The sequence below is a fragment of the Xyrauchen texanus genome, chromosome 37 (genome assembly GCF_025860055.1).
Source record: "Xyrauchen texanus isolate HMW12.3.18 chromosome 37, RBS_HiC_50CHRs, whole genome shotgun sequence".
Taxonomy (NCBI): domain Eukaryota; kingdom Metazoa; phylum Chordata; class Actinopteri; order Cypriniformes; family Catostomidae; genus Xyrauchen; species Xyrauchen texanus.
The window spans coordinates 28714042-28737181 of NC_068312.1; the positions used below are offsets into that span (position 1 = coordinate 28714042).

A 23140-nucleotide genomic window follows, 5' to 3' on the forward strand; every position below is an offset into this window, starting at 1 on the left:
CCCTTTTGTGCGGTGTCCCCTTCCCAAAGCACACTAGACCTTTTTCACCATCCAGGTTTTGGAGCGCAGAAGTAAATATTGCAGGATAAACTGTGAATGAGTGAATGGAGACCACGGCAAAGATTATTTTTACTTAACCATTTGTTCCAACAGCAAACAAAAACAATCCTCTATTACGTTTCACTGACTTTTCAGAAGAGGAAAACAATTGTGATTGTGATTTCGACTGTCAGATGAGAGAAAATGCTGTCATTCTCTCAGCAGCTGTATAAGAAACCCCCTCGCAGCTGTGGTAACACATTTTTTTTTACTAATTCCAGGGTAATATAACACAAAGCATGATGTCATAAAGGTCTAACCACCTTTTTCTTGGGAAACAAGAAATGGAGAAACAAATGTGGGTGTGACTTCCGCTTTTAGTTGTTCTACAGCATTACCTAGCTCTGGCTATAGTCATTTTAGACCCTGTTTACAGCTGGCAATAAGATGCATTTAGAATGATCTGATCGCAAATGGTCAGTACTAAATATAGTTCTAAACGAGGTGCAAAATGTTTTGTGATTGTATCACAATAACACATACAGAGGTAGTCAAAAGCCACAGCACCACCTCTCATCTGTCAATCACCTGCCAAACATTGAAAATTTCAAAAAACGATGACATACCCAAGGATGAGTGTAACGTAGTTCAAGGGAAAGGAGGAGGAGAGAACAATGTAAAATAGTCGACCTTTATCCCTCTCGGAGGCTTGATTAGCCTAATACGGGACCGGGTGTGTAGGATCACGACCTCCGCCCTGCCACAATGAGAAATTCACAGCTCTTCCTTAGTGTGTCTGTCTGATTTGAACATGCAGGGTGGCAAAATGACAAGTACACACATCTAAAGCTGAACTAATACAGGTACTCCACTTAAACAACCAATAATTTTGCTAGAAATGTTGCGTGATTGCTTAGATTAAATCTCAACTGCATCTGGGAGAAACAGCGTGCCGGTTTTGTTTACACTTTCTTTGTCTTTCTGACTATATTAGTACGCCGCAGCAACAGCTGTGTTTACTTGACAACGGAAGTAACGGCCATCTTTCTCGCTAAGCATCACATGACATAGGAAAAAGGTGGATAACTTTCCCACTTTTTCTGCCATGATACCTAACCAAGGAGGGGCTAGCGTGTGCTTCTGCCTCCCCAAGATAGTCCATAGCACCCCGTAGCACATCCAAAAAATGTTTGTAACAGCCTCTGTATAAATATTGTATGAAAATATTTTATCAATCATGTTGAGTGTCCCGTATTTCTGTCGGCTGTTTAGAATCAGAACTAACGGTTTAGCAAAATGGTCCGAATCGTTCAGACAGCTCATGCACTGTATTGTTTGGAGCGTTTCTCACTCCGTAAAAAACGAAATAAAATAACTAGGATCAGAGACTAATTAGCAGAGACAGATCAGTTCTATTAAAATGAATGGGAGAAATTGGATCGCCCAACCAAGTAGCTCTGCGTGCCCAATAGTCAACGGATGAAGAAAGGACGACCTGTCTTACAGGTAAAAGAGCCAATCACCGTTTAGATACAGACATTGCCTGTCAATCAATTCAAGAATGTGCATGCACATTAGCTATACAAGCCAGTTTCATCAGATTTTACTGCTGATTTAAAATATGCTCTTTGATTGTAATCTTGACCAACCATTTTTTAGATTTTGGTGTTCTTCCATTGTAAATAGGATCTGCACTCGCATGACTGGAAATAGTCACCAGGGAATGTTCCAAAGACGGCCAACAGTGGACTGACTTGCTAGAAAGACTTTGCTAAAACAGAAAACAATTAAGTGGAATATTTACTGTCATGATACACAGGGCAGATGAGGAGGTAAACATAACGGCTGAAACTTTATTAAGTGCACTCCAGCTGCATGTCTCACAACAAATCTCTCAGTAATGGTGGAACAGCCCCCGTAAACTAGCAACCCTGGACCCTGCTTTGTGACAACCAGAGCCCTTCTTTCAAGGTGAGCCTACAAAGTTAGCAAAAAAAGCATAACGCAGCGGTCCCATAGACTTTCATATGGTGGTTCACTGGCGTATCATTGCAAAAAGCATCATTGCATGTTCTTTTACATGTACATTGGAGTACTATGTAAATGCCATGGTGCAAATCAATACACCGCATCTTAATATCATGGTCCAGCCACAGCAGGCTATTTTATTTTTTTTTATGAAAGGTAGCTCATTTTGAGAAATTTTAACCAGTACTGGATGTGCTGTATGAATAAGTCTTTTAGCGATGCTTTGTAGCCTGTAGTTACATTAATTGTTCGCAAGATATATACCTGTGAAAAGGTACAAATGCTGCCCCTAAAGTCACCAGAATTAAATGCTTTAGTGCCGTTTTTGCAAAAAGTTTTTCCTGGGAAACACGTGTTAGTTCATGTCCCCAGATCCCCAATAAGGGTACAATGTTTTGCTGGACCTGTGCTTCAGACAGTACTGTAAAAAGCTGAAAAAAACCCTGAAAGTGTGTTGCCTATTTTATTGAAGCTGCTGAATAGCAAAAAAAAAAACTTTAATTGGTTAACAAGTAAGTTACCTTGAAATAGACAGAAAAAAGTTATGATATATTTAAAAAGAAAATACATGTAATTTAATGGTAATTTATTGTTAAAATTACAGTAAAAAACTATAATCAGGCACTCCCAGAATTCCCTGGGTGACCCATTACATTTAATTATATTTTATGGTAATAGTTATGTTTCTTCATATTTTTTATATCTGTTATGTACTTTGGGGTGTTCTGTGTTATATTTGATGTAGTTTAGTTCATGCTTATTACATTATTTTAATTTCACATGTTACCCTGATGGTGTTTGTGTTTGTCTGAGTGACACTGAGCACTGGTTATTGCTCCTGGAGGGGCCATTATTGACAAACTTCATGTCATCATGTGCCCTTCAGTAATTAATACGATGATAAACAATACATTATAAAGTGAAAAGCAGTTTCAGGAGGTTAATGTATCAAGTTTATCATTTAATAAAATAAACGGTAATACATCGTTAAATATAAGAACCAAAATTACATCCCGCAAAGCATGAAACATGGTTACCATATTTTTCACAGTAATTCTTACCATAATAAAATGTACCGTAAATTTTACTGATTTCTTTTTTTTACAGTGTACTATATGCTTCCTTCAGCTCTATCTGACAATAGTTGTGATTGACAGGTAGCTCGTGGGAACCTAACAATACAAAAGGCAAAGGCCAAAGAGCATGACCCTGCCCGAGCGAAATAGAGAAACAGCTGCTCCCTGCACTATTTACGTGACAAAGACAACTTTGTTCACTGACACTCGAATAGCTCTGCCATGGTGAAACATCAAGGTTGCAAAAAGAGTTTCAGATTCAGAATAGAAGATGATAATAACTCCAAGTCTATTTTCAAAAGTGAATGGTTTTGGGTGCGTAGGCGTACCAGATGCATCTTTTTGCCGTGATTATATGTGTCATAATTAGACAGACTGACTCTGAAAAGTATTTAGTGCAGTAGTGTTAAATGGCTAGGTGGCCTTTGAGAACCACAGGGGTTCATTTAGAACTCATTGTTCTAAAATGTTACAAACATTCTATACCAGACCGACTATATTATTAATGTTCTAAAATTTTCTCAACATTCTATTCCAGACTGACTATTTTCTCAATTATCTCAAATGTTCACAACATTCTATTCATGAATGATTGCGTTCTCAATGTTCTAAAATGTTCTCAAGATCCTATCACAGACTGATTTTAATCTCGATGTTCTAAAGCATACTTAAGATTCTATTCCAGACTGACTATATTCTCAATGTTCTAAAATGTTCTCAACATTCTATTCCAGACTGATTGCATTATAAATGTTTTACATTTCTCAAGATTCTATTCTAGACTGACATTGTTTTCTAGGTGTTCTAAGATGTTCTCAAGATTCTGTTCTAGACTGATGACATTTTCAGTGTTCTAAAATGTTCTCAAGATTATATTCCAGACTGAGTATTTTCTTAATATTCTAAAATGTTCTCAAAGTTCTATTCCAGACTGACTATCTCAATGTTCTGTCATTTTCTAAACAATCTTCTCCAGACTAATTATTATCTCAATGTTCTAAAATGTTGTCATTATTCTACTCCAGACTGGCTATGTTGTCGATGTTCAAAAATGTTCTATTCAAGACTTACTAATGTCTTACTGAAGAGCTTTGTTAAAACACTGAAATAGGTGGGGTAAACCATTATTCTAAATGATGTCCAGTTCTGTTTAACCATTTCTGTGTAAGGTTTATATATATATATATATATATATATATATATATATATATATATATATATATATATATATATACATTTATGGCATTCTTTCTCTTTTTGACGTCTGCCAGTTAACTTATATGTCGTGTCAATAAGAAATCATTGCATTCTCGAATTCGAAAATCACACTATACTGTCCTTTCAATTAATCTAGTTTTAGTTAAGAAAGTAACAAATAGATATTGGATGAAAACACATCAGTGGAGCTATTGTTCTACCATACCACCAGCTGATATGTTTAAATAATAATAATAATAAATGCGCGAGATTACAGCCAACATTTATTTACAGAAAGGGATCGTTTTAAAATAACGATTTTGGTGCAAACACCACTATGTAATTTCCCTTTGTCAATTGTCTTACTGCAACAACTTCATTTAAATTAACGCAATGAGATTCACAAACTGCTTACCATAGTATGAAGATGGAATCGCACTTTTCCTTGCCATTGCTCCCCCGACGAGCGGTCCTCGCGTGTCTTTTGTTTGTGTGATTGCATATGAAGCTGTAAACGTGAGTAGTGTCTCTCTGGCTCGTCCACATACAGTAGTATATAACGCGAACCTGTGACTTGCTGCTGGGCCACGCAGCGGAGCGCCACAGTGTTTACAGCGCCATCAGCAGTGTGAGAAACAACGCACAGAGAGGCGGTCGAATATGTGAACGACGCCTCGACTATCCAATCGCTGTCTTTCAAAACTTCCTACTAGCCAATCCGGCCGTATAAGGCGGGATATGTCGAAATAACGGTGGGGAAAAAATAGAAGCCTCGCAGTCAGGCACAGGAAAAACACTTCAGTGAACACATTAGTAAAGGAAATCAGCTGAAGCCAGAGTGGCTATGTTTTAAAATTCCTTTGTGCTACTTGAGATAGTATCACACAATAAGGGGTTAGTCTGTGTGTTATTATTTTGTTTGTTTTTGTGCAACATGGCTTTGTGGAAACCACAACGGTTGGCAACCAAAAAAATAACTGTTGAAGTATATAGAATTAAACAGATGTACTTTAATTTTGAAGTTTTTTTTTTTAACCAACTTTCCATTGTGGGTTTAATGATTTGGGGAAAGTAGTTAAGCATTTGGCAGTATTGTGACTAGTTACATGTAAGTTGCTTTGCATTACATTGAACGATCAGCAGTGTTTTGTGTTGACATTTTCAATATATGATGAGGTAATTTAAGCTGTAATTCCCACTAGCATAAACAGTACCGTGGTTTGTTTGGACATACCTTAGTAGTACTCTATTTTTTGACATCTTTCTTAGTATTTTTTTTAATTACGTTAAAGTACCATGTATTACCATCTGAACATATTTTAGACGTTTTAGACCCCGTTTAGACCTGTATTTAGGGCTGACCACTTGTGGCAGGATGACCCAAAACGCATCATAATACCTGGTGTTAATGAGGTCTATTACTGTACCATGGTACTTTTTTTTCTTTTTGCAAGGGCCGGTTGCATTGTTAAACAGTATCCTTGGAAATATGCTCTCACTATTTTTATTACTAGGACCACTAAATTTACTGGTGATCCCAAACTTATAAAGAAAAACACAAATTAATAATTAATTGATTATAATCACACTTTCATAATACAATTTTAATGTATCAATTTCAAATTCCTTTAAAAAAAATATATATAAAACTGAAAAATGAATAAACCAAGAGCTGTGCAAACGAACAGGATGTTGTGTGAATTTCTATGCCAGTGTTTGCAAGTCACCACCTGATGGCAGTCATTTGTAGTTGTTGATGCCAAGTACAAATTGGTGTTTACATACTGTAGATCTTCTTTTCCTCTGTGGAACCCAACATATTTAAGTGTAGCTCCATCTACTACTACATACATTTCATACATTTAACTTTTCTACATAAATGTAGTTAATATGACAAAAAATAATCGTATAGCATGTGTTATATCTGTATTCTAACTATATCTCAATGGTTTTAGCAATTCAGAATTGGATTTTAAATGCAAAGCCTGGACAATTTCAGATAAATGATCAGAACAGACACAATAAAAAATGCTAATAATTCCACATTAATTGGTCTAATTGGCCATAATCATGCAATTCTTTACAATGAGGGTGCAGTACTGAAGTGCTTTGGAAACGACTTCTGGTCCTGAAAGTCTGCACAATAATTCACTAACAAGGAACTTTAATGGATATTGTCTCTCTCTTTCCCTAAAATTATATTTTTGTAAACTGCATTTTGTCACTTGTGTTCAATGGGCCCTGACAGGTAAGAATTCTAATACACAGGACCAGAGTTTTATAAAAGAGTATAACGTTTTCTAATCTTTAGATATACTGTAAGTTTCAATTTCAGAATATTCTGACATTGCCCAGAGGAAATATGTGGTTTTCTATGTGGAAATGTGGAAATATGTGGTCAGATATGGCAGGTCCGGTTCTTGTGGACATTATGCACTCACTGTATCAATATACACATCTTGTGGACTTAGCCGCTCTTCTCACCACCCGGGTGCCTCAGCGATATCATCACATCTCCTGTCTTCCACTGCAGCCTGTGTTGGATTACTGACTGTGTTATCTTCTCTGAGTGTTGTTCATTTTATCCTCATTTGGGTCCTTCCAACAGAAATGTGACAACAATCCGGCCAACATGGACGATCCAGGCATGATCTCTCAACAAGGTGTGTTACTTGGTCGCCATCAAGAAGAACTCTTCCACTTCCCAATTGTCCACTTGTCTCGGATTACGGCATCGAGTTCCGAACTCTCCCGCATCCTGTGAGTGGAACGAACTAGCACAGTGGGAAAGAGCGACTTGATGAAAATTACCTACTATCATATTAGAAGAACCCATTGCTACCAGTACTCTTAGTGGCACACCATTGGCCTTCGTCAGCCACGCCACCACTCTTCTCACACTGATCATCTCCGTTAATCACAAGGAAGAGGTAACATTCTTGCTAATTAAGTCACCTTCTATTCCCATATAAAAATTATTTAAGTAATTAAATAATAATTGTATTAATAACCCCAGTGAGCAACTAGAAGGCGACTGTGGCAAGGAACACAAAACTCCATAAGATGTTGGCTAATGGGAGAAAAATAACCTTGGGAGAAACCAGGCTCACTGTGGGGGCCAGTTCCCCTCTGGCTAACATCATGAATATAATGATATTATTACTTATGTATAGTGCAAGTCATGGTTTATGGTATTAAACTAAGTAAGTGTTAAGGGACAGTGTTTCAACATAGATTTCATTTGAACTGTAAGATTAATGAATATCTTTGAAGTCCATCCTGGATTAACTGCAGAAATTCACATACCGGTAGATGCAATTGTCCTTGTTAATTGGCTGATGAAGGCTTTTGTTGGCAATTGATAGTCTATGTATTCAACTTCAAGAGCTTAGTCCATCAATAGGCCAAGGTGATGCAGGCAGAGATCAGTGAGGTGCATCGCAGTTCAACTTAGCCGGTAATTTCGGTGAGGTTCGGTGTGGTCCATACTAAGTCCAAGGTGAAGACAATGGCATATGAAATATCCCATGTCTTATGGTTGGAGTTGGCATCAGTTCATCCTCTGAAGTCCATCATAATAGACTGAACTGATGTTTGTCTGGCACCGGCTGCATTTAATCATCATCACACAGCGACACTTGGCAGTGGAGTCCAACATGAAGCAGGAATGGAGTTGGATACAGCCGGTTCTAGTGACCTCAGGATAGGAGTCCCGAGGTTGAGACAGGGAAACAAATTAAATAATATAAGCATAGATGCATTTAAATTTATTGCAGAGTTATAGATCATGATCAATGTTTCTGGTTCCGGCAGACTAATCTAAAGCAGCCTAATTGTGGGTTGGAGGATAAATTAGGTGTATGCCTGGCTAAATAGATGAGTCTTTAGTCTAGACTTAAACTGAGGGAGTGTGTCTGCATCTCGAACAGTGTTAGGGAGACTATTCCATAGTTTAATATTCCATATGAAAAGGATCTACCACCTTTTGTGGACTTTGATATTCTAGGAACTATTAACAGGCCAGAATTTTGCGATCGTAGTGAACATGATGGAATATAGTGTGGTAGAAGGTCACTTGAATACTACAGAGCTAGACCCTTCAAAGCTTTGTATGTAGTTAACATAATTTGTTAATTAATACGAAATTTAACAGTTAGCCAATGTATCAATGATAAAATGGGGCTAATATGATCATATTTCTTGGTTCTCGTTAGCACTCTGTACTGCTGCATTTTGAACCAATTGAAGTTTATTTATTGATCTTGCTGGACAACCTCCCAGTAATGCATTACAATCTAGTCTTGAGGTCATGACCACATGAATAATTTTTTCAGCATCAGCAACAGAGAGCATGTGCCTTAATTTAGCAATATTTCTTAGGTGGAAGAATGCTGTTCTACAGACATTGGTAATTTGATTTTCAAAGGACAGATTGGTATAAAAAATAACACCAACGTTCTTCGCTGTTGAAGATGATGTAACAGTACATCCATCAAGAGACAAATTATATTTTAGCTGCTTATTTTTTATAGATTTTTGGTCCAATAATTAGTACCTCTGTTTTATCAGAATTGAGTAGATGGAAATTTCTGGACATCCAATCTTTTATTTCATTGATACACTCTGCTAATTTGGAGAATTGTGAAATCTCATTAGGTTTTGAATAAATATAATACTTCTGATCTCCTGGGATTTTCATGCACAACAGTCTCAGTTCAAGCAGAATGGTGCCAAAAAAAATTATATTCAGTGAGCGGCAGTTCTGCAGACGAAAATGCCTTGTTGACGAGAGAGGTCAACGGAGAATGGCTCGAGCTGACAGATAACCCCTCTGTTCAATTGTGGTAAGCAGAATAGCATATCATAATGCACAACACATCAAACCTTGAGGCAGATGGGCTACAGCAGCAGAAGACCACGTCAGGTTTCACTTCTGTCAGCCAAGAACAGAAAGCTGAGGCTGCAGTGGGCACAGGCTCAGCACAACTGGACAGCTGAAGACTGGAAAAACGTATTCTGGTGTGATACATTTTTATTTATGCTGAGGCACACAGATGACACGGTCAGAATTTGGCACCAACAACATAAATCCATGGACACATCCTGCCTTGTGTCAACAATCCATACTGGTGGCAGTGATGTAATGATGTGGGGAATGTTTTCTTGGCACAATTTGGGCCTGTAAATTAGTGTTGGGTTCGAGTCCAAAAGGGGCTGAGTGTATAATTTATTCTTGCAAGAAGGACCCAGTCATTACACAGGAATTACACTGTGACATGAGTGAGACGTTATCAGGAAGGGCTGAGCTGTTTTTATACCTCTTTCCCCAAGGTCTCTAACAGAAGCAGATCTTCCCCCCCTACATTCCTTAGATACAGGGACTAGGCTACTAGCCCTGATTTACTACTAACTAGCCCAAACATACCCCCCCTGTACTACATGACCTCTGGCCAGAAGAGGGCAGAGGACCCCACTCAGCCTTTCCGGAAGTGTCTCGGTTCTGCTTTTCAGTCGTAAATACTGTCTCGGTTCAGACATACATTTTTCATCCTCCTCTCCCTCTCCAGATGAGAAGACCATGTGGCATTCCTTTGCAATGACTATTACTGACCAATGAGTATTAACATTTCTACAACAAGATAAAACTGTCCTTCAACACACTTCTTATTGCGTTCTGTAGACATTTCAGTTATTTGTTGATTTTTTCCCCCTCCACTCAAACATACACTAAAGAAAGTGAAAGATGTGTTATTCATTACAACCAGAGTTATTATTATTTAAAAATTTTATTTAGTTTTTATTTCCACTTCATTTTCAATTTGTCCAATCAATTTAGATAATTTTTATCTAAAATTATGGGTTAGATACATTTAATGTAAATAATTAAATACATTTAATAAATGTATTTAATTAAACAACATAAAATAAAAACAGAAAAGATCAGATACCATTAAAAAAATATCTATATACTACACTACAGTACACAATATAGTCCTCCTGCTGTGTCCAGGTGTATCCTACTACCCTTTGACAAACTCACCATGGTTACATTTATGCATTTGGCAGATGCTTTTATCCAAAGCGACTTACAGTGCACATATTACAGGGACAATTGAGGTCAACTGTTTTAACTGTCTGAGCGAGAGGACATGAATAAGACCATCAAAGAGTCTCTGGCAGAGGGGCTTATCCACCCTTCCTCATCACCATCGTGGACCATGTCTTCCACACCCATGGCCTCTTGTTGGACGTGGTTTCCGACAGGAGCCCGCAGATTCCCATTTCTGGAAAGAGTTTTGTCGGCAGTTAGCGGCCTCCTTTAGTCTCTCTTCTGGATTCCATCCTCAGACTAATGGCCAGACCGGCGGGCCAATCAAGAGCTAGAACGGATGCTTTGTTACGTTGATTTGCACTGTTCAGCCCCACCGGTTCACATCGTTGGCCAGAAGGTCTGGCATTCCACCAATAAACTACCGCTCCAGACCTCAACCCACAAACTATTTCCTAAGTTTGTTGGCCCCTTTATCATATCCAAGGTATAGAGTCCGGTGGTTTGCTGTCTTGTGCCAGATTGCATTGTGCATTCTCCATGCAGTCAGCCTCTGTCAGTCTGTTTGTTTTTTTCTATCTTTTAATCTTGTTTGTTCAGTGTCTCTCCCACATAATTTTTCCTCATTACTCCCAGTGCTCACCAGTTCCCAGTTTTCTATCATTCCACCCGCTGCTGTCCCTTACCTGCTCTGGATCGCTGTGTTCAGCATACATCATCCCTGCATCTGCTTCATTCTCTCCATCAGCCATTATCCTTCTTCGTCCTTTATTGTCAATCTCCACCTGCAGTAGGATTCCCCTCAGTCTCAGTTTTCAACTTCTGCTGCTCTGCTCTGCTCTGTTCTTCTGATTGTTTTTTGTGTGATTACCTGTTTCTTCACTGTTTGTGTTCAATATACTGTTAAACTGTTCCTCTGTTTGAGTCTTACTTGACCTGCTGTGACACTAACTGTCCTAACAAAGTAATACTGCAGACAGACACCCATGCAAATGCAAGATTTGGTTATTTTGGTGCATGATGCCAAAACCTCTTTACTAGTTAGATCTTTTTGATAGTTTTGTTGTTAAACAGCTTGTTGTTCTATCAGCTTTTAATATTGAAATAGATAAAGCAATTAGACTCAAATATACACTCAAAACAAAAACCTTCCTTTAACTGCCCGCACTCTGCCATTACTATTATTACTACTTCTATTTCACCCAAAAATGAATCTCAGAGCTCAAGCCCGATCCTGAGTTCAAACCCTTCAGCTATGGACAATACACCAAAAACGTTTACCTTAATATGCTCCAGGACTATATGTACCAGCGAACTTGTGAAAAGGAAATGTTCAGGAAATGACAACCTCAGTCACCATCCAATTTCATTGTATGGAAAAAGGAGACAATGAAAGTGAATGGTGACTGAAACAATTATTTCTTAATATACAAGAAAGTAAGTCAAAGGGTTTGGAACATCATGAGGGTGAGAACAGAACAGAGTGAGACAGAATTTTCATTTTTGGGTGAACTATCCCTTTATTCTAAAGCTATGAGCATTTTTGAACAACAGAAGATACACTTACAGTTGGCGTGTAAGTCAGATAAATAGCTGCTCTAATTTCATAATCAGTTTTCTCATATAGTAATCTTTTAATAAGCCATCTGGAATATCTAAATATCTCTTGTATTCAATTTGTGTGCCTAATTTGAACTGAGAGCCTGAATGAAATTTGAGCAACACATGTTTTTCAGAAGCTTTGGGCTGCCCAACACATGGTTTGCATAAATCAAAAACAGTCCACGCTTGGCTTCACACCATTTGATACATTTTTTTAGGCAGGACAAACACCTGCTCCATTTCATGGTATGCTGGCTATGTTTATTCTGAGGTACACTTAGATAAACACACTTAGGGTTGCTCTAGTTGTGAGACTTCGGGTGAGTGCCTTTTTGATGCACCTGCTATGAATACATTAACATTCACAAATTGCGTCCCTTGCTTCTCTGTCCGATCACCGCTACCTCACAAAGAGACAGCTCATCTGTTCAAGGTGCCATGCAAAAGGCCAAACAATTTTAGGGTCATGCTTGGCTCCACCTGCTTCAGGATCTTAAAATAGTTTGTGCACAGATATTGGTGGAGACATTGCCGAATGTTTCTAGGGTGGTGTAGCCCAAAGCATCAAGGTTTGGATGGATGGATGGATGGATGGATGGATAGATGATAATGGTATTTTCTCCAAGTCTTTTGCAATCTCTATATCTAGTGTTTTCATAGTTCTCACATTTTCAATAAAGGTCTTTTAGGTTTTATAATGATTAAATAAAGAAATTCCTGAGACACCTAGTGCTGCATTTTAAATGTGGTGAGAGAAGAGAAAGAAATATGAGAGAAAGAATTATGCAGAAAGATGGATCATTTGATTGACTCAGATGCTTAATACATTGCAATCACTCTGAAAATCTATCTGTCTGTCCACTGGAAGAGCAACGGTTGTGACCTCATCAGAGGAGAAAGTCTAGTAAATTAAATAAGCTTAAATGTTATGCCGCACACATCACAAATATTCAAGTCACCACAGTCCAATACACAGATCCGAATAAATCCCAGCCTCAAAAGGAGGGCATGCAAAATCTAATTCTGTCTCCAATGACAACAAACAGTGAATCAATCCCCTGATGCCTTTACCCTTTTCTAATTTTCACCTACACTCAATGAAGGAAATTAAAAGATTTTGTTCAGGTGCTCCATGTGCTCCAAATCATTAACTTTTTTTTGCTTCATTAATTTATTTTCGCAGACAGACAAGATTATATACAGGTATATAAATCATCATGTGTACTCAGACAGATCTATAGGTAAAAAATATTTGTAAAAAGCATCAAACATGCTGAAAAACACAGCAATACATCCATAGATCATAAATCATATTCACATGTTTCATTGTCACATAATCAAAGTTTTCAGGGCAGTTAGAAATCTTGAAAGTGAAAGCTGTAGAGACTATGTGAGTTGCTTTTGGGGATAGGCTGTGCTACCTATGCTGGAGTCCGCTCACATAACCAACCTCTCGTTCTCAAGGCACCTGGCCATCCCTCTTAATCCATTAATTTAATGTCAATGGCCTCAATGATATGGAATGAAGATCCATTCAGATTTACATATGGGATATCATATTCTCAATTCAGGTAATAGACTGAAAATGTACTTTTATATTACATAAATAATGGAGGTATTTTGTTATTTGTCATGGTGGACTTTTATTACTGATCTGAACACTGTCAGACCTTAGAGCTGTGTTGTCAATCTTAGAACACAAGTCTATATCTAAAACTGGTTCATCTTTAGTAATGTGTAATATGTAAAATATTTATTAGAGTATGAATTTGAAAATGATTTTAAATCAGCATTAGAGGATTGCATGTGTTCATACAAGCCCATTTATTGAGTACACAGTAATTGGAATATCATTTTCTGTTGTTATTTCTTTAGTTTTAAGAGAGAGAGAGAGAGAGAGAGAGAGAGAGAGAGAGAGAGAGAGAGAGAGAGAGAGAGAGAGAGAGAGCACAAATCCTGAATCCTGTGTGACCCCATAAATAACAGGTGATGTTTTGTGAGGTGAAATCTCAAAGCAGAACAAATGAAAATTAATTTGAATTGGATATATTGTAGCCCAGTTGTCCCAGTCAATTAATGCACTATAATAAATTGATGAGGCAGCCCTAGATGCTGGCTTATTATCTGTGTATACTGAAAGTGCAAATTTCTTATCCAGCTTATGCTGTTTTTTAACCAGAATTTCTTTCAATTGATCTTCTTAGGAGGAAAATTTAAAACAAGTTTTTGTGGTTAAATGTTTGAAGCGGCTGTATAACATTCAGTGTTCAATAATAACCTAAATCTGGGATTTCCCCAGTTTCTCTGCTCCTTTGTAGTAACTGAAACAATGGTGGAATTTCACATTAACATTAACATGTACAGTATAGACCTATCCAAGGGCGTAGCAGCCATGTACCCTACACTCTTTTTAAAGGTGATATTTGTCCCCCAAGCTAAACCCATACCGAGTCCAAATGGTGGATTTGTATTCAGTATTCTTTATGTTTTGTTACTTTAGGCTGATTGAGTGACCATCCAGCCAATCACAGGTCAGCTTCATGAGCAAAAACAACCTTTACATAATAGGCCTCCAGTCAGAGAGTCTAATCAACAAAGTTGCTTTTCAGCAATGCTCATTTATCCATGTTTTTTTATTGCCATTAATGTTGATCTAAATTAATAATCTAGAGATAAGGAACACACACACACACACACACACACACACACACACACACACACACACACATATATATATATTTCTTTGATGAATATTTCACATGCAAAAACTGAAGTGCTCCTTTGAACTAAAATTCAAACCTGGTGTCCTCCTAGAGTAGAGTACGTTTTGTGACCATTAAACCATTATTGCTTTGAATTAATAATTAATTAAATTAATTACACTGATTTTGAATGAAATATTAAAGACAGAAATTATATTAGCCTTATAAGAATAAGTGGTTTGACAATGTGGTGACCTGCTGTGCTAAATTGAAACTCTTCAACAATGTCAGATTTGTGTAAATATGCCAGATACAGCATTTCTACTATTAGAGGCCTCTTCCCTGTTATGAAAACATTTTAAAGTTCCTATGATGCAATAGGACAGCCTTTTAAAATTCATATCATGCCATAAAATATCCCTTTAGTGTTTCTATTAAGCCATAAGAGAACCTTTTTATATTTTAAAAAAGGTAAATCCTAAATCCTAAGATGTCATACAATAACCTTTTAAGGTTCCTATAATTCCATAAAATAACTTTTTAAAATTCCAAAAGTATAAGGCCGTATTGCCCCTTTTTTAATTCCTATTATGCCATAGGAAGCTTTTTAAGCTCTGTGGTTCTTAAAGGGATAGTCCACCCCAACCCTCTCATCATTTACTCACCCTCATGCCATTCCAGATGTGTATGTCTTCCTTTCCTCTGAAGAACTCTACTGAAGAATGTTTTTTTTTTATATATCTCAGCTCTGTTGGTCCATACAATGCAAGTGAATGGTGGCCAGAACTTTGAGTCTCCAAAAATAAAGTGTCAGCATAAAAGTAATCGAAAAAACTCCAGTGGTTAAATCCATATCTTCTGAAGCAAAATGTTAGTTGTGGGTGAAAAACAGATAAATATTTCAGTCGTTTTTTAATATAAATATCCACTTTCACTTCCACATTCTTCTTTAGTTTTTTGGCGATTCACATTATTTGTGCATATTGTCATCTACTGGTCTGGGCTGATCAAAGGTGAAGAATTAAAAAAGGACTTAAATATGTATCTGTTTCTCACCCACACCTATCATATTACTTCAGAAGACATGGATTTTACCACTGGAGACTTATGGATTACTTTTTTGCTGCCTTTATGTGATTTTTGGAGATTCAAATTTCTGGCCACCATTCACTTGCATTGTATGGACCTAATGAGCTAAGATATTCTTCTAAGAATCTTCATTTGAGTACTGTAGAAGAGAGAAAGTTATACACATGAAGATTTTTCATTTTTGGGTGAACCAAACTAGTGTTTAAAAGATCCCAGAAGGCCTGCTCTTTTCCTCTGTTAAAGGATGATACCTAGAAACAATACACTATCATGAACCAACTCAGCCAATGTAACATCAATAATTTATTTGAATCTCCCAAACAACAAACAGCCAACACAAGACATGATTTATTTTACAAACAAACACATTTCGTATCTTCTTCGCATTCTAGTATAAAGCACATATTTTCAATCATACCCTCACATTAATCCCAGTGGTCTTTCCTGCTCTCCTCACAACATTTGACCAAAACAGGCCAACTCTGTTCATGACAACATGACCTTTAGACTGAGAGAATTCTGCTCAGCTCTTTCTTCAATTCCCTTTATAAAGGATGTGTGAGAGCATACTGACTTGCTGCCTGCAACAATGTTAATTTTACCTTTATTGCTGGAGGTTGGGGCCAGTGTGGAATGTTAATTGTGTGACATTCAGGTTTAAGGGAGCTGCTCTGGTCTGACGGGATATCACACGTTGAGTTCTGCTTATTTACAGTGACCGGCGAATATGCTTGGCAAAACAACGACTGTCCCACAGGTAGTCTAGGGAAATTGGAGGGCTTTACGGACACAGGAGGCTGTAAATGAGGCTGGCCTTTGATTTAGCTCTGCTGGCTGCTCCTGTAATCAGCCACCCAAGGCAACACAGTGATTACGGATGACCTTGCTGTGTCAGGCAGGAGGCTGGAATGAAAGAAACTTGTGAGTGATGCTCTAGCTGGCCTGGGTCAGACCCTTATGTTTAAATGTTTTATTTTTTTTTAATCCTGCTGAATTACAAATATACTTGCCTGGAGATGAGAGTAAACCAGTGCTATAAGATATGCTCAGGTAGATGAACTAGATTAACGTGATGCTGTAGAAAAGTTACCATTTCACACAATCCACACATAATAAACACTACCATTTAATTTTATAATAGTCAGTTCTGCCACCTAGTGTGTTTTTTTCTCTTAGCACATATTTCACTGTTCTAAGGAACAACTATCCTATTCTATTAAAATCTCTCTCTCTCTCTCTCTCTCTCTCTCTCTCTCTTAAAACATTGCTTGTCTATTCATGGGTGACATTACAACTTAAAATAATTTTTGGTTTTACACATATCCTATAGGGGATAAACATACAGTATACAAAATATTTAATCAAGAAATCATTCTTATTTTAATTTATTAAATACAAGGTTTATAGGGTTTACCTTATTTTAAAGGACACAATAGACAAATAAAGTGACAATATGTCATGTAAAAAAGGTAAAATTTGATATCCATGACAAAAGGTTAAAACAATGTATACTGACGTTTAGCCAAAACCAAATAAAATAAAAATAAAAAACACATCCGACTCTTCTTTCTAAGAAGAGTCTGCATAAACATATAAAACTATCATTGGGCTTTCCACATGATTACAAATGAAAGACAATTACAGGGTTTGAATCTGAATGGAGATGCAAAACAATATTAAAATAAATGTGGAAAATATATATATTATTGATAATTATACACAGTAAAAGGGCAAATAAAAAAACAAAACAAATCATAAAATTAACTTAAAAATAATTTAGGAAATTGTGATTTCTTTTTGACAATCAATTTGAAAGGCTGATTCAGGAGATCAGTTTCATAGGGGTTTCTCTTTTTTTCTTATAATTTGAAAAGAAATTGAGACAATAGGAAAAATAAATTAAAAATATAAATCATAGGATTATTACATATTAATGCGTGATTTTGTCATTTGGGAAGTTCGTGACATTGTTTACAACTCAATCGGATTTGGCTGCGCGTGCAACAGATTCTTCACTGTAAATAAACAACAGATTTTTCGGGTTTCAGCATTCCCTTATGGCAAATGTTGCAACTCTCTCCTCTTGTAGCGAACACAAGTTGAGACAGTCACAATGTCGGGGAAAAACTGCTTTATTAAATAAAAGCAGGCAACAGTACAAAACAAGGGCAAATCCAGCAAAGAATGGTCAGGGTGAGCGTTAGGTCAAAAGCCGGGGAATCAAGATATAAACAAGGGGGCAAATGCGGGAGAGAGTAGTCAAAGGGGCGCGTGAGGTCGAAGCCGGGGGAATCAATATACAAACAAGACAAGCGAGAGGAAAAGACAGGGGAACAAGGGGGGCTGGCAAGCTAAGGGGTAAACGAGAGGAGTACAAAACTAGACGAGACTAGCGGGGGGCGAAGATGCGGGTAAACTAGAACACAATAACCAACCCCCGTGAAACGGATGTGCTGTGGTATTTATAGGGGAAGGTGCAGGTGTAAACAATGAAAGGTGATGAGACGAGTGCAGGTGAAACGAATAAAGGGGTGACTGAGACGAGTGCAGGTGGTCATAATGTTCTGGCTCCTGACGGCCGCGCTCGGTTGCGAGGAAGTGGTGCTGGACGATCCCAACAAACAAAAAAAACCCTGAACAGACAACCCACAAAACACACAAACAAAATTGAGGGCAGTCCAAGGGGCACAGAGTCTCTGGGAGTAGAGCCGTGAGAGGCTCGGGGAAAAAGGTCGTGGAAGACATGAAAGGCTCTAGAGGTGGGGCCCTGGATGGCTCGAGAGGCTCGAGGGGGGAGCCATGAAAGACTCAAGAGACGGAGCCCCGAGAGGCTCGGGAGGAGGAGGAGCCCTGGAAGACTCGAGAGACGAAGCCCTGAGAGGCTTGGAAGGGGGTGGAGCCCTGAAAGACTCGAGAGGAGAAGCCCTGAGAGACTCGAGACGGGAAGCCCTGAGAGGCTTGAGAGGGGGAGGACCCCTGAGAGACTCGAGAGGCGAAGCCGTGAGAGGCTTGAGGGGTGGAGCCATGAAAGACTCGAGGGACGGAGCCCTGAGAGGCTTGAGGGGAGGAGGAGCCCTGAGAGACTCGAGAGGGGAAGCCCTGAGAGGCTTGAGGGGGGGAGGAGCCCTGAGAGACTCGAGAGGCAAAGCCGTGAGAGGCTTGAAGGGTGGAGCCCTGAAAGACTCGAGAGGAGAAGCCCTGAGAGGCTTGGGAGGGGGAGCCCTGAAAGACTCGAGAGGAGAAGCCCTGAGAGGCTCGAGAGGAGGAGCCCTGGGAGGCTTGGGAGGAGGAGCCTTGGGAGGCTCGAGAAGAGGAGCCCTGGGAGGCTTGGGAGGAGGAGCCTTGAAAGACTCGGGAGGAGAAGCCCTGAGAGGCTTGAGAGGCGGCGCTCTGGGAGGCTCGAGAGACTTGAAAGGCAGAACCCTGGGGGGCTTGGGAGGTAGAGCTCTGGGAGGCTCGAGAGGAGGAGCCTTAGGAGGCTCGAGAGGAAGAGCCCTGGGAGGCTTGGGAGGAGGAGCCTTGGGAGGCTCGTGAGGCGGAGGCCGCGAGGGCTCTGAGGGGCGAGCAGAACCCGGCAGAGCCGTGGAAGACTCTGAGGGCAGAGCAGAGCCCGGCAGAGCCGTGGAAGACTCTGAGGGCAGAGCAGAGCCCGGCAGAGCCGTGGAAGACTCTGAGGGCGGAGCAGAGCCCGGCAGAGCCGTGGAAGACTCTGAGGGCGGAGCAGACCCCGGCAGAGCCGTGGAAGACTCTGAGGGCGGAGCAGAACCCGGCAGAGCCGTGGAAGACTCTGAGGGCGGAGCAGAACCCGGCAGAGCCGTGGAAGACTCTGAGGGCGGAGCAGAACCCGGCAGAGCCGTGGAAGACTCTGAGGGCGGAGCAGAACCCGGCAGAGCCGTGGAAGACTCTGAGGGCAGAGCAGAGGTCGGTAGAGCTGTGGAAGACTCTGAGGGAACCTCTGCAGTCTTGAGCACAAGACGAGACTGGGGAGAAGGGGCCCTCTTCCTTCTCTACGCCTTCGCCAACAGGGACGTGGCCATGGGGACGGTCGAGGCTACAGGCGCTGGCTCTGGGGCGGTCGAGGCTACAGGCGCTGGCTCACTGACCGTGGCAGACATGGGCGCTGGCTCGCCGGCCGTGGCGGGCATGGGCGCTGGCTCGTTGGCCGTGGCGCGCATGGGCGCTGGCTCTCTGGCCGTGGCATGCATGGGCGTTGACTCGCTGGCCGTGCCAGGCTTCGAGACTGGGGCCGTGACAGGCTTCGGGACTGGGGCCGTGACAGGCTTCGGGACTGGGGCCGTGACTGGCCTCGGGACTGGGGCCGTGTCAGGCTTCGGGGCTAGGGCCGTGTAAGGCTTCGGGGCTAGGGCCGTGTAAGGCTTCGGGGCTAGGGCCGTGTCAGGCTTCGGGGCTAGGGCCATGTCAGGCTTCAGGGCTAGGGCCGTGTCAGGTGTCGGGACTAGGGCCGTGTCAGGCTTCGGGGCTAGGGCCGTGTAAGGCTTCGGGACTAGGGCCGTGTAAGGCTTCGGGACTGGGGCCGTGACAGGCTTCGGGACTGGGGCCGTGACAGGCCTCGGGACTGGGGCCATGTCAGGCTTCGGGACGGGGGCCGTGTCAGGCTTCATGACGGGGGCCGTGGTAGGCTTCAGGACGGGGGCCGTGGTAGGCTTCAAGACGGGGGCCGTGGTAGGCTTCGAGACGGGGGCCGTGGTGTGGAGCGCTGGTTCATTGTCTGCCTCCCCCACAGTAAACGAGGAACCAGTGTACAGTAGGGCGAGGTCAATAAACTGAGCCAGGTTGAGAGAGCAGCGAATGATGAGGCTGGCTTATTCAGTCCATATTGGAAAATGTTTTTTAGAGCCACCTCATCAAAATTCACCTGGTTAGCCAGGGCACAAAAATCAACAACAAAAGCCTCAATGGGTTGGTTCCCCTGACGAAGAACCAAGAGCTGGGCCACTGGGTCCATAACATGAAGGGTAGGGTCTCTCGTACTATATACGCTGTCCTGCATCAAAACCCCTAGGCGAAGGCCCGACGAACCGACCAAACCGCCGGGGTTTGAAAGCTTGTGGCGCTGGGAAATACAGTGGGAACATCAACGGACACAGGGACAGGCGAGGCGGAACAGGTAAAAACTGATTAGAAATCGCACGCATCGCCTGCAGGATCTCCTGTATCTGCTGTCCCTGAGCCACGATTGTTTGATCGTGTTGTCCGACCGTAGATCCCTGGGCGGAAAGTGCCGTGTAGATCCGCTCTAATGAGCTGCGGAAATCCTCAGCGGTTTCCATTGTGACTGTCTACGGTGGGGTTGGTTATTCTGTAGCGGAACACAGTTGAGACAGTCACAATGTCGGGGAAAAACTGCTTTATTAAATAAAAGCAGGCAACAGTACAAAACAAGGGCAAATCCAGCGAAGAATGGTCAGGGTGAGCGTTAGGTCAAAAGCGGGGAATCAAGATATAAACAAGGGGGCAAATGCGGAGAGAGTAGTCAAAGGGCGCGTGAGGTCGAAGCCGGGGATCAATATACAAACAAGACAAGCGAGAGGAAAAGACAGGGGAACAAGGGGGGCTGGCAAGCTAAGGGGTAAACGAGAGGAGTACAAAACTAGACGAGACTAGCGGGGGCGAAGATGCGGGGTAAACTAGAACACAATAACCAACCCCCGTGAAACGGATGTGCTGTGGTATTTATAGGGGAAGGTGCAGGTGTAAACAATGAAAGGTGATGAGACGAGTGCAGGTGAAACGAATAAAGGGGTGATTGAGACGAGTGCAGGTGGTCATAATGTTCTGGCCATTGGGAGCGGGCATGTGAGCCCGAGGGGGGAGACCTGCTAACGAGCAGGAGATCTCGAGGGAGCAAAACGAGCGTGAGCTCGAGGGGGGCAGAACGAGCGTGCGAGCTCGAGGGGGGCAGAACGAGCGTGCGAGCTTGAGGAGTGAGTGTGTGTGCGACGAAGCGGGGAGGGGGCAGAGGAGCGCAGTTCGTGACACCTCTCCAGTAACCTTTTTTGTAAGGGGGAAAAAACCTCTATTGTATTGCATTTCTCTGTAACCGACACACAATGACACAGTAAAAAATATAGTTTCTGTTGTTCTTGAAACTTTAATCCCTGGCTTTCCTCCAGTTTGCAAAGGTAACTGAGACTCCAACATGAGACAGACAGAGTGACCAGTGGTTCCTGAAAAAAGAAAATCATACAGATAATTTTTCACTACCTGTTAAGACTTCCCTCTCTGTAAAATATGAAATTATTTTCAGTCATTAAAACTACATGATTTATTGTTAGTCAATTACAGAATATGTTGATCACTGTGTCCTCAACAGTTGTGATATGAGAAGTTTGCAGTCAAAATGCTTTGTGAAGCAACACAATTACAGCCCATCAAAACATTTGATTTTTAATATGCTTCTATGTGCAGCAAAATTGTGAACCAAACTGATTTTACAAAGCACGTATGATTGTTATACTTTTTCTAAGTAAACATGTGCTAGATTAATGTCTTTGACAATTGCGCCACATCTCGCGGTTTATCAGCATCTTGCGCAGGAGTAGACAGTGTCAAGTTTGAAAGAACTTCAGCTATCAGCTAGTCACATCTTTAAACTCCTGCATTCAGGTGAATTCGTTGTGCTGTGTCGTCTTTTTTTTTTTGTCACGCCCTTTACCCAGTGTGAAAAAAATGTCTTGTCAAAAGAGACAGGGTTCATCATGCACCTGACTGGGACAAAATGTATTAATAGAGTAACAGATTTTTTCATTCAAACTCACATTACCTTAATTTTAAACTCCCATTACTTGACAGTCAAGGCAACGTAAGTGTTGTCAACACCTGTAATGACAAAAATGTAAAATAAGTACAAACTTTTTACAATAAAACACAAATGTTTGAATACATATTTAAATCTATTTGTTGCTCACAGGACCTGCTTTCTCGTTCCAGTTCAGTGGGTTTCCTCACTCTCTCGCAGTACACTTTGGCAACAATCACAGTGGTACATGTTGCCACCACAAACGTCAGACCGGACACCAGCAAACTGATTACCACTGGACTCATTACCGCATCCACTTCTGTGATTTAAATAAAATAGCAAACAATAAAACATACAATCACTCTAGATGTGCAATGAATAAATGCTGCCATATGTTCAAGCCAAATCCACAAGTTTGCTTTGATAAAGGTATAGTTCACCCAAAAATAACAATTCTGCTTTTTAATGCTATTTAAGGCCTTAATTTTCGCAAAATCCATTTAATGCTTTTTAATGCCCCGCGGAAACGCTGAAACATTGGCCACATTCAATTCCATTGTAAGTGCCTCACTGTAACCTCTATTTTTGCTTTTATTAA

General features: G+C 40.8%; 1 protein-coding gene across 1 annotated transcript in view; it reads right to left on the reverse strand.

Moving 5' to 3' along the window:
* Nucleotides 1-4939, reverse strand: part of LOC127631249 (choline transporter-like protein 5-B) — a 44168-nt gene extending 39229 nt beyond the window's left edge. Inside the window, exon 1 of the mRNA XM_052109322.1 lies at nt 4756-4939. Coding sequence (XP_051965282.1) covers nt 4756-4792 — 37 coding nt within the window. The 5' untranslated portion in view covers nt 4793-4939. The remainder of the gene's footprint in view (nt 1-4755) is intronic.
* Nucleotides 4940-23140: the final 18201 nt, after the last annotated feature.